Source organism: Artibeus jamaicensis, unplaced genomic scaffold (genome assembly GCF_021234435.1).
Source record: "Artibeus jamaicensis isolate MK-2021 breed Jamaican fruit bat unplaced genomic scaffold, CSHL_Jam_final scaffold_614, whole genome shotgun sequence".
Classification (NCBI taxonomy): domain Eukaryota; kingdom Metazoa; phylum Chordata; class Mammalia; order Chiroptera; family Phyllostomidae; genus Artibeus; species Artibeus jamaicensis.
The window spans coordinates 5705913-5720409 of NW_026522050.1; the positions used below are offsets into that span (position 1 = coordinate 5705913).

At 36.1% G+C, this 14497-nt stretch overlaps 1 protein-coding gene across 1 annotated transcript; it reads right to left on the reverse strand.

Moving 5' to 3' along the window:
• Positions 1 to 7233: 7233 nt before the first annotated feature.
• LOC128626523 (olfactory receptor 5B3-like) lies at positions 7234 to 8172 on the reverse strand. Its single transcript, XM_053659188.1, has one exon. The coding sequence runs from the start codon at positions 8170 to 8172 to the stop codon at positions 7234 to 7236; it is 939 nt and encodes a 312-aa protein (XP_053515163.1).
• Between the last annotated feature and the right edge of the window lie 6325 nt (positions 8173 to 14497).

Consider the following 14497-nt stretch of genomic DNA (forward strand, 5'->3'; position numbering starts at 1 on the left):
CTCAGAGTCGGCTGCTGTATAGACTCCATGGGATCACAGTTGATACCATGCAAGGTTTTTTTAAATATAAATATTGACACGCTCATTATAAATTTGTAAGTAATTCCAAAACTAATAATCAGAATCAGTATGAAAAATAAAAACAAAGTATGAGTATTAAAGTTATTTCATTTCACAACTAACTTATAGTGATGAAGACAGTATAGCATTAGGGAAAAGATGGACCCACAAATAAGTAGAACAGGTTATAGCATTCAGAAATGATTCATAGATACATAATCAACTAATTTTTTAAAAAGATGCAAAGGCAAATACATGACAAAAATTCCTTTCAAAACATTTTGCTCCAACAGCTGTCAGTTTATACACTGACAGAAGAATTGAATGTTAAATTTAATGTAAACCATATGTTCCACCATAAACCTCTACATAAACTTTTTTAAGTGTTCTGATATTAAGAATTCACAAACGGAAACAACCAGATGCACTTGAAAACTGTAGAATATCATTAAACTGGAACACTGTTCAGTAAAAAAATAGAATAATATTTACCCATACATCAATACGGAGAAGCCTAAAATAAATTTTAATGTGAAAGAAGCAAGACCTAAAGGATCCTAATTGTGTGATTCCATGTACATAACAGAATCAAAAAAGCTCAATGATTTCTAAGGCTTGGGAGAATGGAAAATGGTAGTCTATAAAAGAGATTAAAAAAGGAAATTTTAGAATAATAAAATTAATCTCCATGGTAATGGACATGTAAACACATAACTCTGCATTTGTTAAAACCCATAAAACTACACACAGCAAAGCATGATATTTAATATGCACAAATTAGAAAGAAGCAGCCAGTAGTACAGGAGAACCCCAGGAGTGAACACAGAGTCTTTTAAAAATGGGATGGTACTACAAAGGTGTGAGATAACCTCCCCGAAGGCAAGTGGGGGGGAGGGGAAGAACTGACCTAACTAGTGTTAGAAAACAATATGCATAGCAGAAGTTAAAAGTAAAAGAAACCTTAAAAAATACTATACAGCACATAGACCAATGGAACAGAACAGAGAGCCCAGAAATCAAACCAACTCTCTACAGTCAATTAATATTTGACAAAGGGGGAAATAACATAAAATGGAGTAAAGATAGTCTCTTCAGCAAATGGTGTTGGGAGAACTGGACAGCTACATGCAAAAAAATGAAACTTGAGCACCAACGTACACCATACACCAAAATAAATTCAAGGTGGATAAAAGACTTAAATATAAGCTGTGACACCATTAAAGTCCTAGAGGAGAACATTGGCAAGAAAATCTCAGATATTTCATGCAGCAACTTCTTTACTGATATGTCCCCTAGAGCAAGGGACATAAAGGAAAGAATAAACAAATGGGATCGCATCAAAATAAAAAGCTTCTGCATGGCTAAAGAAAACAGTATTAAATTAAAGAGACAACCAACTATATGGGAAAACATATTTGCCAATGATACCTCAGACAAAGGTTTAATCTCCAAAATATACAAAGAACTTACACGACTCCACTCGAGGAAGACATCGAACCCAATTAAAAAATGGGAAAAGGACTTGAACAGACACTTCTCCAAAGAGGACATACAGAAGATCCAGAGACACATGAAGAGATGCTCAATATCGTTAGCTATCAGAGAGATGCAAATTAAAACCACAATGAGATACCACTTTACACCAGTCAGGATGGCTATCATAAACAAAGCAACAAACAACAAATGTTGGAGAGGTTGTGGGGAAAAGGGGACATTAGTCCACTGTTGGTGGGACTGCAGACTGGTACAACCATTATGGAAAAAAGTATGGAATTTTCTCAGAAAAATAAAAATCGACCTGCCTTTTGACCCAGCAATTCCACTGCTAGGATTATATCCCAAGAATCCTAAAACATCAATTTCAAAGAACCTATGCACCACAATGTTCATAGCAGCACAATTTACAATAGCCAAGAGTTGGAAGCAACCTAGGTGCCCATTGGTAAACGAATGGATCAAAAAATTGTGGTACATATACACAATGGAATTCTATGCAGCAGAGAGAAAGAAGGAGCTACTACCCTTTGCAACAACATGGATGGAACTGGAAAGCATTATGCTGAGTGAAATAGGCCAGGCATTGAAGGACAAATACCATATGATCTCACCTTTGACAGGAAGCTAAACAATAAAACAAACAAGCAAACAGAATAAAAACAAAGACACTGAAATAGAGAACAAGTGGGCAGTGACCAGAGGGGAGAGGGAAGGGAATTTAAGGGGAAAAATGGGGAGGGATTTTGAGGAACAAGTATGAAAGACACAGGGATGAGGACTGGGGGGGGGGGAATGGGAGGGGGGTGGGGAGACGGGGTGGGGGGGCTGCGATAGGAGAAATAGACAAAAAAATGTACTTGAAAAATAATTAAATAAAAATAAAAAAAAAGCCATTACCAATTTAAAAGAAGAAGATATGTTGCTATTAATCTATAGGAAAATTACATCTGGAGAAATATACATGATGTCTTTGGAAAAAAAAAGAAAAAAATACTATACAGTAGTGTCAAGCTGATTCTCATGGGGGTATAGATTAAGAACAAATTGAAATCAGAAGAAAGAAAGAGGCCCATGGATGGAAAGCAGATGGCATCTAGTTGTGGGGAGGTTGGGGATAGAGAGGTTGAGCAAAATTTAGGAAAAAGAACTCATGGACATGGACAGCAGTGTGGTGATTGCTGGGGGATGGGAGTATAAGCGGTCTAAATGGTCATGAATAAAAATACACTAAAGTATAAATTAAAAAAAAGAAAATTATGAAACTGATTTACCTGCAAACCAGTCACACCAAGAAATTAATGAATGGGATTCGTTGAGAACCAAGTCTCTCACTATCAGAGAAGGAAGTTACAGATAAGAAAAGGGACAAATGGGGTGAACTAGATGAGACCAGCAATTGTCAACCTTTTCCCTCTCATGTCACACATAATTACTAAAATTCTGCAGCATATCAAAAAATATTTTTTGCTAATGTGATGAAAAATAGTTATAATTTCTATTCATTTCCACTGGATGGCTATTGTGTTGGCTGCTGTCATTTTTTTACTTGACGATCTAAGGGAAAGAGGTTTGTGACTCTGACTAAAGAGTCAGGTGTTACTTGTTGAAAAATTCTTTGGCACACTGTTTGAAAATTGTGGATGAGAGTCAGAAACATCAGTATACAGTAGTATTTAGCTTCATATAGATATGATGGACAGGTAGAGCATAACTCTACATTACAAATGTATACAAAGTACATAAATATATACTTTCTACTTCTGTGGACAAGAGGGCCTAGAAGTAAAACTCCAATATCAACAAGCAGAATTGGGAATGAAATATTGGCTTTTAAATGCCAGTGTTTAACAAAAGAAAGGAGATTCTTCATAGAAATGTGATGGCATAAAGAGTGGCCAGAGAGGAAACCAAAGCAGGGAGAAGGAGGGATCCATGTTCCACCCACTGTCTCATCAGTCCTTGAAATTCTATGTATCTTTTCTATTGTCTGGGAAAGAAAGGCTTTGAAACTGTGCTTCCTCCTGGAGTCCTCAAAGGCCCCAAAGAGCATATAGTGCCTAAAGGAAGAAGTCCATATACACCCTGGGGTAATCATGCCCCAGTGTGAGAAAGCTACTACCAACTTAGGTGTCAATCAATATGTAATTCCTCTCACCCCTCTGTCTGCCAGGGCAGAAAAATGACATTCAAGCTTGCCACCCCACTTCACTTTTGGCCACTCCTACCCTTGCCTCCTTTACTGTGCTTCACCCTGAACTTATGCCTTTCAGTGCCCTGGCCCCACCTTAGCTAGACCCCTTGTCTTTCCTGAGAATGGAGCACCAATAAACCCTGCTTACATGTTAATAGACTCATTGATCTTTAATTCTTTACTGCATTGACAGAAAGAACTGAGTTTCTGGGAGTTGGTCCCATAACAGAAATAGTCAATTTTGTGGTAGAAGTAGGGAAAGTACAAGACAAGCCTCTATGTAGCATTGTGTAGTAACAGAAAGTGAGGGAGTGCTAAAAAAAAATATCGAAGTAATGAAGCTCTGTCAATGGGACATAAACAGAAAGAGCTACGAATGGTGAAAGTGGAACAATCTGAGCGAAAACGAAACCTAGTATTGGACATTTTCCATAATACAAAATAAATACATGGAAACACTAAGAAGTAACTCAGCAAATAAATAATGGAGGAAAAAAGAGACAAATCTTGCTGATATGATGTGATGAAAAAACATTTCACTTTAGTCTCTGAAAACTATAATCCTAGTCACATCATGAGAAAGTATCAGCAAATCACAAATTAAGAACATTCTGTGAAATACCTGACTAATACTCTCAACACAGCCAAGGCCAACAAAATTAGGGAAAGAAGGAGAGCTTGTCACAGACCAGACAAGATGAAGGAAACACAGTAACTAAATGCAAGCAGAGGATAGGATATTAGGGGTAAACCTAATGAAATCTGAATAAAATCTGCAGTTTAGAAAATCATACTACATCAATCTTGGTTTCTTAGCAGTACAAATATATCCTGTAGGGAATATGAAGCAAGAATTTTATTCATTTGTTTGGCTGCTATAACAAATTACTGAAACTTTATTTATTCACAGTCTGAAATCCATAAATTCAAAACAATTTTCCCTGGACAAAAATCAGTTTGGTGCAAGAGCCATGCACCTCCTGGTGGCTGCTGGCATTCTGTGGTTCATGGTGACACCCACTTTGTCTCTAATTCTTAGGTTACATAGCACACTCCTCTTTCATCCTTTATCTGTGGTCACATCTCCCTGACTTTCTCCTAGGTTTCCATGGGAGGGCCTTTAGGGTCCACATAGATGATCCCAGATAAAATCCTAACTTTAATCACATCCACACAGTCTTTTGAGGCCATTGAAGGTAAGTCTGGAAGGTTCCAGAAATGAGGATGATCCTTTTGCAGGCTATTTTTCAGATTGTCACAGGGTTTGCACTGAATCTGCACTGTTTCAATTTTTTCTTCTATAACTCTAAAATAATTTTAACATTAAATGATTATTTAAAAGAGTAATTAAAAGTTGGTCCAATAGGGGAGATATCACCATAAGATAGAAGTGAAAATTCATGTTATGGAACTCAGCCCCAAAAACACCACGATGAGAATATTAGCTTACCAAAGCAAAATCTTATATATAGTGAGCTATTGAAGTCTCTTATTTTATTGAGACAACAAATTAGACAAAGGCACAAATTTGGGTGGGTAGGTTTTGTATGGTATAAAGCACCCTGAGAATCAATATTAAAAACATAAATTTTAGCCCTGGCTGGTGCATCTCAATAGATTGAGCCCTGGCCTGTGAACCAAAGGGTCATGGGTTTGATTCCCAGTTATGGCACATTCATGGGTTGCAGGCCAAGTCCCCAGTAGGGGGTGTGCAAGAGGTAACCACTCCTTAATGTTTCTCTTCCTCTCTTTCTCCCTCCCTTCCCCTCTGTCTATAAATACAATCTTTTAGAACAAAATTTTTAAAAAACCATAGTTTAATCCCTGAACTAGCATATTGAATGTGCTGTATTTTTATTATTGATAGATACTGCCACATTTATATTCTATATAGATATTTAGAATCCTTTTAGTTAGTTACATTTCATATGTACAAAGTATTTTCAAATATAATCAGATACTGAACCCTTAAATAATCTCATATTCAAATGCCTTTTTCTGATTTTATTTGAAGTTTTAGTTGCCATTTCATGAGGCATCATTTATACGTAAAACTATACAATTGTTGTAGATGATTCATTTGCTCCTGGGATGCAAGAAATTTTTGTGTCCGAAGATTGGGATGCACACAGTGAGTGGGAATACACAGGAAAGTAGATTATGAGCTGTGCTTCTGAAAATGCACTACACATCTGTCCAGAAAGTATATGTTATGGATGATACACTTCAATCACCAATAGTTTAAAAATTCAACATACTGATACAGCTGGACTCAAAGCTTAACACTTTATTCATTTAACAAATAGTTATTGAAAACTGAATATGAAATAAACACTCATTCAGGAACTGTGGATCATGTTGTAAACAAAAGAGATAAAGCCAGCGCTTTCATAGAGTCTAAGTTCTAGCTGGGGAAGAGAGATAATAAAGTGAACAAGCAAACATTCAATAGGTGAGGACTCATGAGGACCAAGAATAACAACCGAGAGTGCCATGGCCGGGTGGGTCAGTAGGCTGGAGTGTCATCTCTCACACCACAAACCTGCAGATTAGATTTCCTGTCAAGACACATAGTTAGGTTGGGGGTTCTATCCCTGGTCAGGGTGTTTCTCTCTATTCCTTATTTTCCCTCTAATATCAATAAAAACAAATCTTTGGGTGAGAATTTTCTTTAAAAGAATAACTCAGATTGAAAGGGTACTGTGCATGGAAATAAACAATGACCATTTTACAAAGGTGGTCAAGAAAGAAACCTATGAGAGAGTAACCTTTAAGCATCAACCTTAATAGAGTAAGGGAACATTCCATATAGGGAAGAGAAAGTATAAATGCCTTGAGGCAGGAATATGTTTGACATTGTCAGATAAAAAATAGGAAGAAAAGCAGTGTGAATGAAGTAGGGTAAAAGAATGGGGAAGTCATATTAAGACTAGTATGGGAAATGGAGAAGCCAAAGAACTTGCATGACCCATAGACATGATGAGGGAATGATGTTGAGATGGGATGTACAGCGTGGAGGAGATTAAAGATGAGAAAAAATGGGACAACTGTAATAGCATAATCAATAAAATATGTTTTTAAAATATTTTTAAAGATCCTATAAATCACAAAGTAGACATAAAATATCAGCATTAACAATTTCTAAGCATTTTCCAAAGCAAAATGTATAACATTATTGGTTTCTATTTCAAGACATAGATACCGTCCTGGGGAACATAAATGCACTTTGTTCATGGTCTTCTTTCTGGTTGTATTTTATGTGTATTTGCATTGATGTGGTAGAAAAACATGCATGTTGGATGAGTGAATAAAGACAAGTGAACCCCAAGACATCTTAGCCTTTTCTGTACAGAAACATTTCTGGGCATAATGTGTCTCATTTTTAGGACAGAAGACTTTGGAATGGGCAAGGATACTACTTTGGGACCTTAATTTTACTGTGGCCATAACAAAACAAGGTTACTGTACATCACACAATGGTCAAATCATAATCCTAAAAACAGTTTTGCCTCTAAGACAACCTTCATGAGTGCACTCTTAACCTCCTTGTTCCTCAGGCTGTAGACCAGGGGGTTCAGCATGGGGATGACCATAGTATAGAACACAGATGAAATTTTGTCTGTGTCCATGGAATGGCTGGAGCTGGGCTGTAAGTACATGAAGATGACAGTCCCATAGAAGATGGTGACTGCAGTGAAGTGGGAGGCACAGGTGGTCAGAGCCTTCTGATACCCTGAGGATGAGTGCATTTTCAGGATGGTGATAAATATAAATACGTAGGAAATCAAGATAACCAGAAGTGCAAAAGAGACATTGAAGCTTGCTGCATAAAGAAGAGCCATTTCACTAACATGTCTATCAGAGCAAGAGAGAACCATGACTGCTGGAACATCACAGAAAAAGTGATGGACCTCATTGGACTCACAGAAACTGAGGCTGAAGGTGTCCCCAATGTGGATGGAGGCACTCAGAAACCCACAAACATAAGAACCTATGGCCAGAAAGGCACACAGATCTGTTGTCATGGTGGTGGTGTAATTCAGGGGTTTGCACACTGCCACATAGCGATAATATGCCATGCAGGTCAAGAGGTAATTTTCCACAGTGGCAAAGGCTATGAAAATGAACATCTGAGCAGCACATGCACTGTAGGAGATGACCTTGTGTCCTAGAAGAAATCCAGCCATGACTTTGGGAGTGACAGCTGAAGAGTAACACAAATCCACCAGAGACAGGTTACTGAGGAAAAAGTACATGGGAGTGTGCAGACGAGAGTCCAAGAGAATCAACGCCATAATTCCCAAATTCCCAATCAGTGTGATGAGGTAGATGACAGTGAACATGATAAACAGGGGCACCTGCAGCTCTGGGTCATTGGTTAGTCCAAGGAGGATGAACTCAGTCACTTCCGTAGTGTTCTCCATCAATGAGGAGAATCACAAAATGCTAGGTGGCTAGGAGAACAATGAAACAGTGACAAAGACACTTAAATCGAGTAGTGTACATGCAACAACATGTATTATTTTGTTATAGCAACAACTTGTATTTCAAGATTCTCCAGATAAAATATGGGCTTCATAACCAAACAAAGTGCATTAATTATGTATCTGTTTACATGTTATTGAATCTGAAGGATCTTTGTAAAAAGTCGCTTCATTTTTCAAGTTCATCAGTTTGTAAATTGAGATATAGAAAATTAAATAAGTTGGATGAATGGATATCCAGAGTGAATGTACCTGTCAATCAACTTTTCCAAAGCCTAGTGAAAGCATATACTTGCATGCTGCTCATCTATCAGAAACAACTTGAGACATTTTAACAGTATATACATTATGTCCTCTTAAGAATATTATGTCTATTTTGTTATTACATTCATTTAAATTAGGATGCACAGGAGGCTGAGTGATTTTTTTATATCCAAACACGAGTTAATTGACAAGCCATTCTATGGATCCAGACTGACCCTTGAATCCACACTGAGTGGTTCCTAAGTCTGATGATCTTAATTGCATTTAAATCACATTGAATTCTACTCCATGTACAGGTAATCCTCATCACCTTTGGTTTAAAGTCAGTGCTCAGAGTTCATAGTGTCGTAATTGAGAGATTTATATAGTAGGAACATACACAACCAAGAGATGCAATTCTGAAGACAAGGCAAAGCATCTGGTACAGACCTTGGACTCTGGGCTGAGGTCTGTAGTAGCTCAACTATTTGCTACCGAGAAATCATTAATCCTAACTTAACTTACCTGAACCTTATATACTCACATGCAAAATTAAGACAGTAATAAGACCTACTTTATTTATACTGATATTGTGAGAATTAAAAAGGTAGTATATTCAAAAAACAACAAAACTCTGGGTTCGGCCCAGTCTGATATGTGCTACCTATAATATTATTGTTAGGATGGTATGATTGTCTTTATGTTCAGTTTAGGAGAAATGGTTGGTGATCTGTATGTAGTTCTTCAAGTGTGAAAGGGGTTTAAAGTCTTAAAGCCTTTCTCTTCAGTTTGCTTATTCTCACATCCTGGTGCCAGTGAGATTTTTTATGTCTCCAGTTTCTCCAGTTCCTTGCTTCACTCATAGGACTGTCTACTTTAGCAATTCCATGTACGCCATTATTTTGCTTAATTCTTCTTTGAACGCCATGTTTGAGCTTGAAATAATCTCTCTTTTATAAACTCATTTTTTTTCTGTTACTTTCATCTCATAGCAGAGTCACAAAATTCAGGGTAGAACTTGTTTAAGGGCTGTCTTTAGCCTACAGATCTATTTTGATGGCAAATACTGTGTTGTAAAATATTTTATTTCAGTCTGTTTTGTGTAGAAACAGTATTTTAAATCTTTTTATATCAATTTAAAAGGTATCCAGGTTATGCTAATTACTAATATCTTTGTCTAAAATTTTTTAAAAAGTCTTCTTTTCAAAAACTTTATTAAATTCATTGGGGTGGACCTGGCTGGTGTAGCTCAGTGGATTGAGCACGGACCTGTGATGCAAAGGATCGGGATGATATTTCCAGTCAGGGTACATGCCTAGGTGCAGACCAGTTCCCAGTGGGGGACACATGTGAGGCAACCACACCTTGATATTTCTCTCCCTCTCTCCTTCCCTTCCCCTCTCTCCTTCCCTTCCCCTCTCTCTGAAAATAAATAAATAAAATATTTAAAAATTTTTAATTGGAGTGACACTAGTTAATGAAATGTATAGGTTTCAAGTGTACAATTCTATAATGCATCATCTATATATTGCATCGTGCATTTACCACCCAAAGTCAAGACTTTCTCTATTATCTAGCTATAACTTCTTTTACTATTTTCTACCACCTCCTAAAACTTTTGCAACTTCATTTTTCAAGCCTATCCCAAAATGACATTATATTTGCCAACCTTAACACACATACCACTTTTATCATATAGTATGTTCTATGATGAATAAGGCTTTATAAGTGTATGTGTGTGTGTGTGTGTGTGTGTGTGTGTGTGTGTGTGCAAGGTAGGCAGAATTATTATTCCTACTTTACCAGCAAGGAAATTGAGCGATTGGGAAGTTCTAGAGTGCTCTTGAATTACACAGCTTGTAGAAGAAAGAGGCAAGATTCAAAAGTTAAATTCAAGTTTTATCTAATCAAAAGACTATGTTTGTAGCCATTCACTGTCTGCTTATGCAGATGAGCTAGTAATAAGGAGCATGAGATTACAGACAAAAGTTTATATGTAGTCTGGGTCTAATTCATCCATACTAGGCACTTTTGTAGCTTAAAAATCATTTCACTCTTTTGCTTTGTTTATTTCTTAGTTTTTTCTTATTTTATTTTATATTTTATATTTTATTTTTCAATTATATTTTAAATTGTAAAGTATATCATTCTCTCTTTTTTTTTTTTACCTCCAGTGAGGCAGAGAACATTTGCTGAACAAAGTAAAATTATCACTAGATCAATCACAGAATCATCTCTGTTATTTTTTTGGTTTATATCCTTAGGAAAGCAGAAAGATGTTCCTAAGTCTCAGCAAACTCCCTACTGATGGAAATTTTGATGTTTATACTCCAGTCTTACCTTAGTATTTTAGGAAAAAATTAGAAATATATCTTTTTTCTTTTGAATAATTCAACGTATAGCTCTCGTACTTGCATGAATGACATTTTATAAAAATGTTCATAGAATATAAATGCTTACCTGTGTGCTGGGAGAGAAAAAATAGTCAATTCTGAATAGTGAGTCTGAAATCAGGATATCAGTGTAGAATATGCATGAATACCATTAGAGTTAATGTCTCTCAGGTAGCGGTCATAAGGTTCCAAAAACGCTAAGGCAGGAAACCTACCATGCATTCTCCCTCTGTCCTTAGCAGAGTCACTTACCTCCTTCCTCATTGTAAAATAAACACAATAATATTACCTCTGTCTGCAAATTCACAGAACTGTGTCTGTAAATAACAAATGAGAGAAAACCTATAAAACACCTTACTAAGAGACTCTTATTTTAAAGTCAATCCACATAATTTTTATCTTATGGTGCTTTTCCTGACTATGGTCACAGGCTCATACCCAATCCCAGGGTAAGGCCTCTTATCTTTTGCCTAGGTTAAGGCATACTAACAAGTGTTAATATTCAGATGAATAAATGATCACCAGATGGGTTCAGTGTCTGTGGATGGTGCATCTAAAAAGATGTCACATTGAGTCATGTTGGGATTTCCAAAGCCAGTGCATGGGGATGTGGAATTATAGAGAGAGGGAGCACTCTGGGAATTTCCCCTGTGAGAGCATCTATAGCCCCTCTTCCCACTTTCCCAGGAGACAAGCAATTAAACTGCCCATGGGGACATGCTGGTTATTTTCATTGTTTTTTACACCTGTGTTTTTCTCTTGTTTTTTCTATCTTTTTTTTTATCAATTTATAACTAACGCATAATTTACATACTGGAATATCCACAATTTCATGTATAGTTCTAAGAATTTTGTCCAGTTGGTATTCAAGTAACCACTAGCACTTACACGAACAAATTCCTATGATTTTTGCTAAAACTTTTCTCCCATCCACTGCCAATCACAAGCAGTGAACAATTTTGTCCAACTAATTTTGCATTTGTAAGAATGTCCTTAACTGTAATCCTAGAGTAAGTACTCTTTGAGTTTGTCTTTGACTTAGCATTTGAGGTCCATCCACAGTATTACCTGTTTCATAGTGAAATATTTTTATTGCAGCACTATTCTTTTATATCGATATTACAATTCATTTATCTTATTCCTCAGCTCCCACCATCTCTCCCACCTAAAGCAGGAGGAGAAAAATGGAGAAACACTTGTTAAATCCCCCATACAGAAGCACAGGCTCACTAACACATTGAGACTTGATTACAAGATTATACACTGTTTCCTCTCCCCCACACCACACACCACATTACTTGAAGACTATTTACAGGAGTTACTTTTACTTGGTACATCATAACTACATATTCTGAAAGAAAATTAGAGGGCATACCAAAAAGAAGAAACACAATTTGAAGAGACATTTGAAGTAGACTTCATAAGGACATTAGAATTATTCACACCAGGAATTTAAAATAACTATGATTAATATGCTAAGCGCTGTAACTGATAAAGTAGACAGCATGCGAGGACAGATGGGCAATGTAACCAAAGAGCTAGAAATCACATTAAAGAAGTGCTAGCCTGACACTACTAAACTTACACTCTTATTATAAAGCTACATAATCAAGACAATGTGATATTGGTGAAAGAATATGTGCATAGATCAGTGGACTAGAACAGAGCTAAAAAATAGACCTATATAAGAATGGTCAACTGAAGTTTGACAAAGGAGCAAAGCTGTGCAATAAATTAGCACCACTGCTTTTCAATAAATGATGCTGGACAACTGGATGTCCACATGCAAAAAAAAAAAAGCTTATCTACACACAACCCTCACATGCTTCATAAACGCTAACTTAAAAAATGTATCATAGACCTAAAAGTAAATTATAAAACTATAAAACAGGTAAAAAAAATCTAGATGATCTTTGATATGGTGATGACTTTATAGATACACCAAAGGCACAATGTATGAAAGAAATAATTAATAATTTAGACTTCATTAATATTAAAAAGTTCTCTGTGGAAAAACACAATCAAGTGAATAGGAAAACAAACCTCAAACTTGGAGAAAATATTTGCAAATGACATATCTGATAATGGACTGTCATCTTTAATACACAAAGAACTCTTAAAACTTAACAATAAAAAACAAACAAACAACTTGGTACAAAACAGGCCCGAGACTGTAACAAATACTTCACCAAAGAAGATATACAGAAGACAAATAAGAATTTAAAAAGCTTACCCACATTATATTCCCCCTGATCACGGAAATGCAAATTAAAACAACAATGAGATATTACTATATACCTACTAAATGTCCAAAATTCAGAACACTGGCAATACCATATACTGGTGAGGATGTGCAACAAAAGGAATTTTCATTCATTATTGGTGGGAATGCAAAATGGAACCACCACATTGGAAGACAGTTGGAGGTTTCTTGAAAAACTAGCCATACTCTTATCATAGAACCCAGCAATCATTTTCCTTGGTATTTACCCAAATGAACTGAAAATTTACATTTATACAAAAACCTGAAGGTGAATGTTTACAGCACCTTTCTTCATAATCTCCCAAACTGGAGGCAATCAAGATGTTCTTCATTGGATCAATGGATAAATAAACTGTGGTACAATTATTTAGTACTAAAAAGAAAGGATCTATCAAGTCATGAAAACACACAGAGGAACTTTAAATGTTGATTCCTATATGAGAGAAACCAATCCTAGAAGCCTACATACTGTATGATTCCGACTACATGACATTCTGGTAAAGGTAAAACTACAGACATGGCCAAAAGGTCATTAGTTGCCAAGGGTTTGGGGAGCAAAGGCTGACTAGATGGAACATAGAGAATGTTTACAGCAGTGAAAATACTCTGTGTGACATTATACTGATAGATTCAATTCATTACACATTTATTCAAAACCATAGCATGTACAAAACCAAGAAACAACCATGAGGTTAGCTAAGAAATTTGTGTCATTGTTACATTCTTTTGTAAACTGTAATGTGAACATGATTCTACAAAATGACTCAGTCAAGACAGAAACGTTAATTCATTTAGGATATGATATTTATATGTTTCTCAATAAAACATGCCAAAAGAGGACATACTTTTATTTCAAAGTACATGATTCTTTTCTCCTATTCAGAACGTTAGAGTTGTTATTCAACAAAAAAATAATTGACTGCACAAAACTTACGTATAATATTTTCATTAACTTCTTATTTTAATTAAAAACTAGCAACACTCTGTTTACCTCTGACAAATTTCCTACCCCAATGTGAGTGCCCACATGGTGCACAAATGTGTGCTCTTGTTCATCAGCTCATTTGTGCCCCAGTTTAACAGGTATGTTTGCATTGGCATGTGGTAGAGAAAATGTAAGTGGAACAAGTAAACAAATCAAATACTAGTAATATTTGACAAGCAAGTCCCAAAATTTCAAATGCTTTCCCTTAACCATCCCCATTCAGGTATTATATTTCTGAATATATTTTCTTTTACTAGACAAAAACTTTTGAAAAGATAAGGATGTCATCTCAGGAACTAAAGGCAATGAGGCTTCGAAAGTAAATTATTGGTGGGAAAAGTCTGAGAGACATTAAACAATGTTATTGTGCATACTGCAAGG

Bases quoted from the DNA above. Each gene is read 5' to 3' on its own strand.
- LOC128626523 (XM_053659188.1), bottom strand. From the start codon at position 8,172: ATGGAGAACACTACGGAAGTGACTGAGTTCATCCTCCTTGGACTAACC.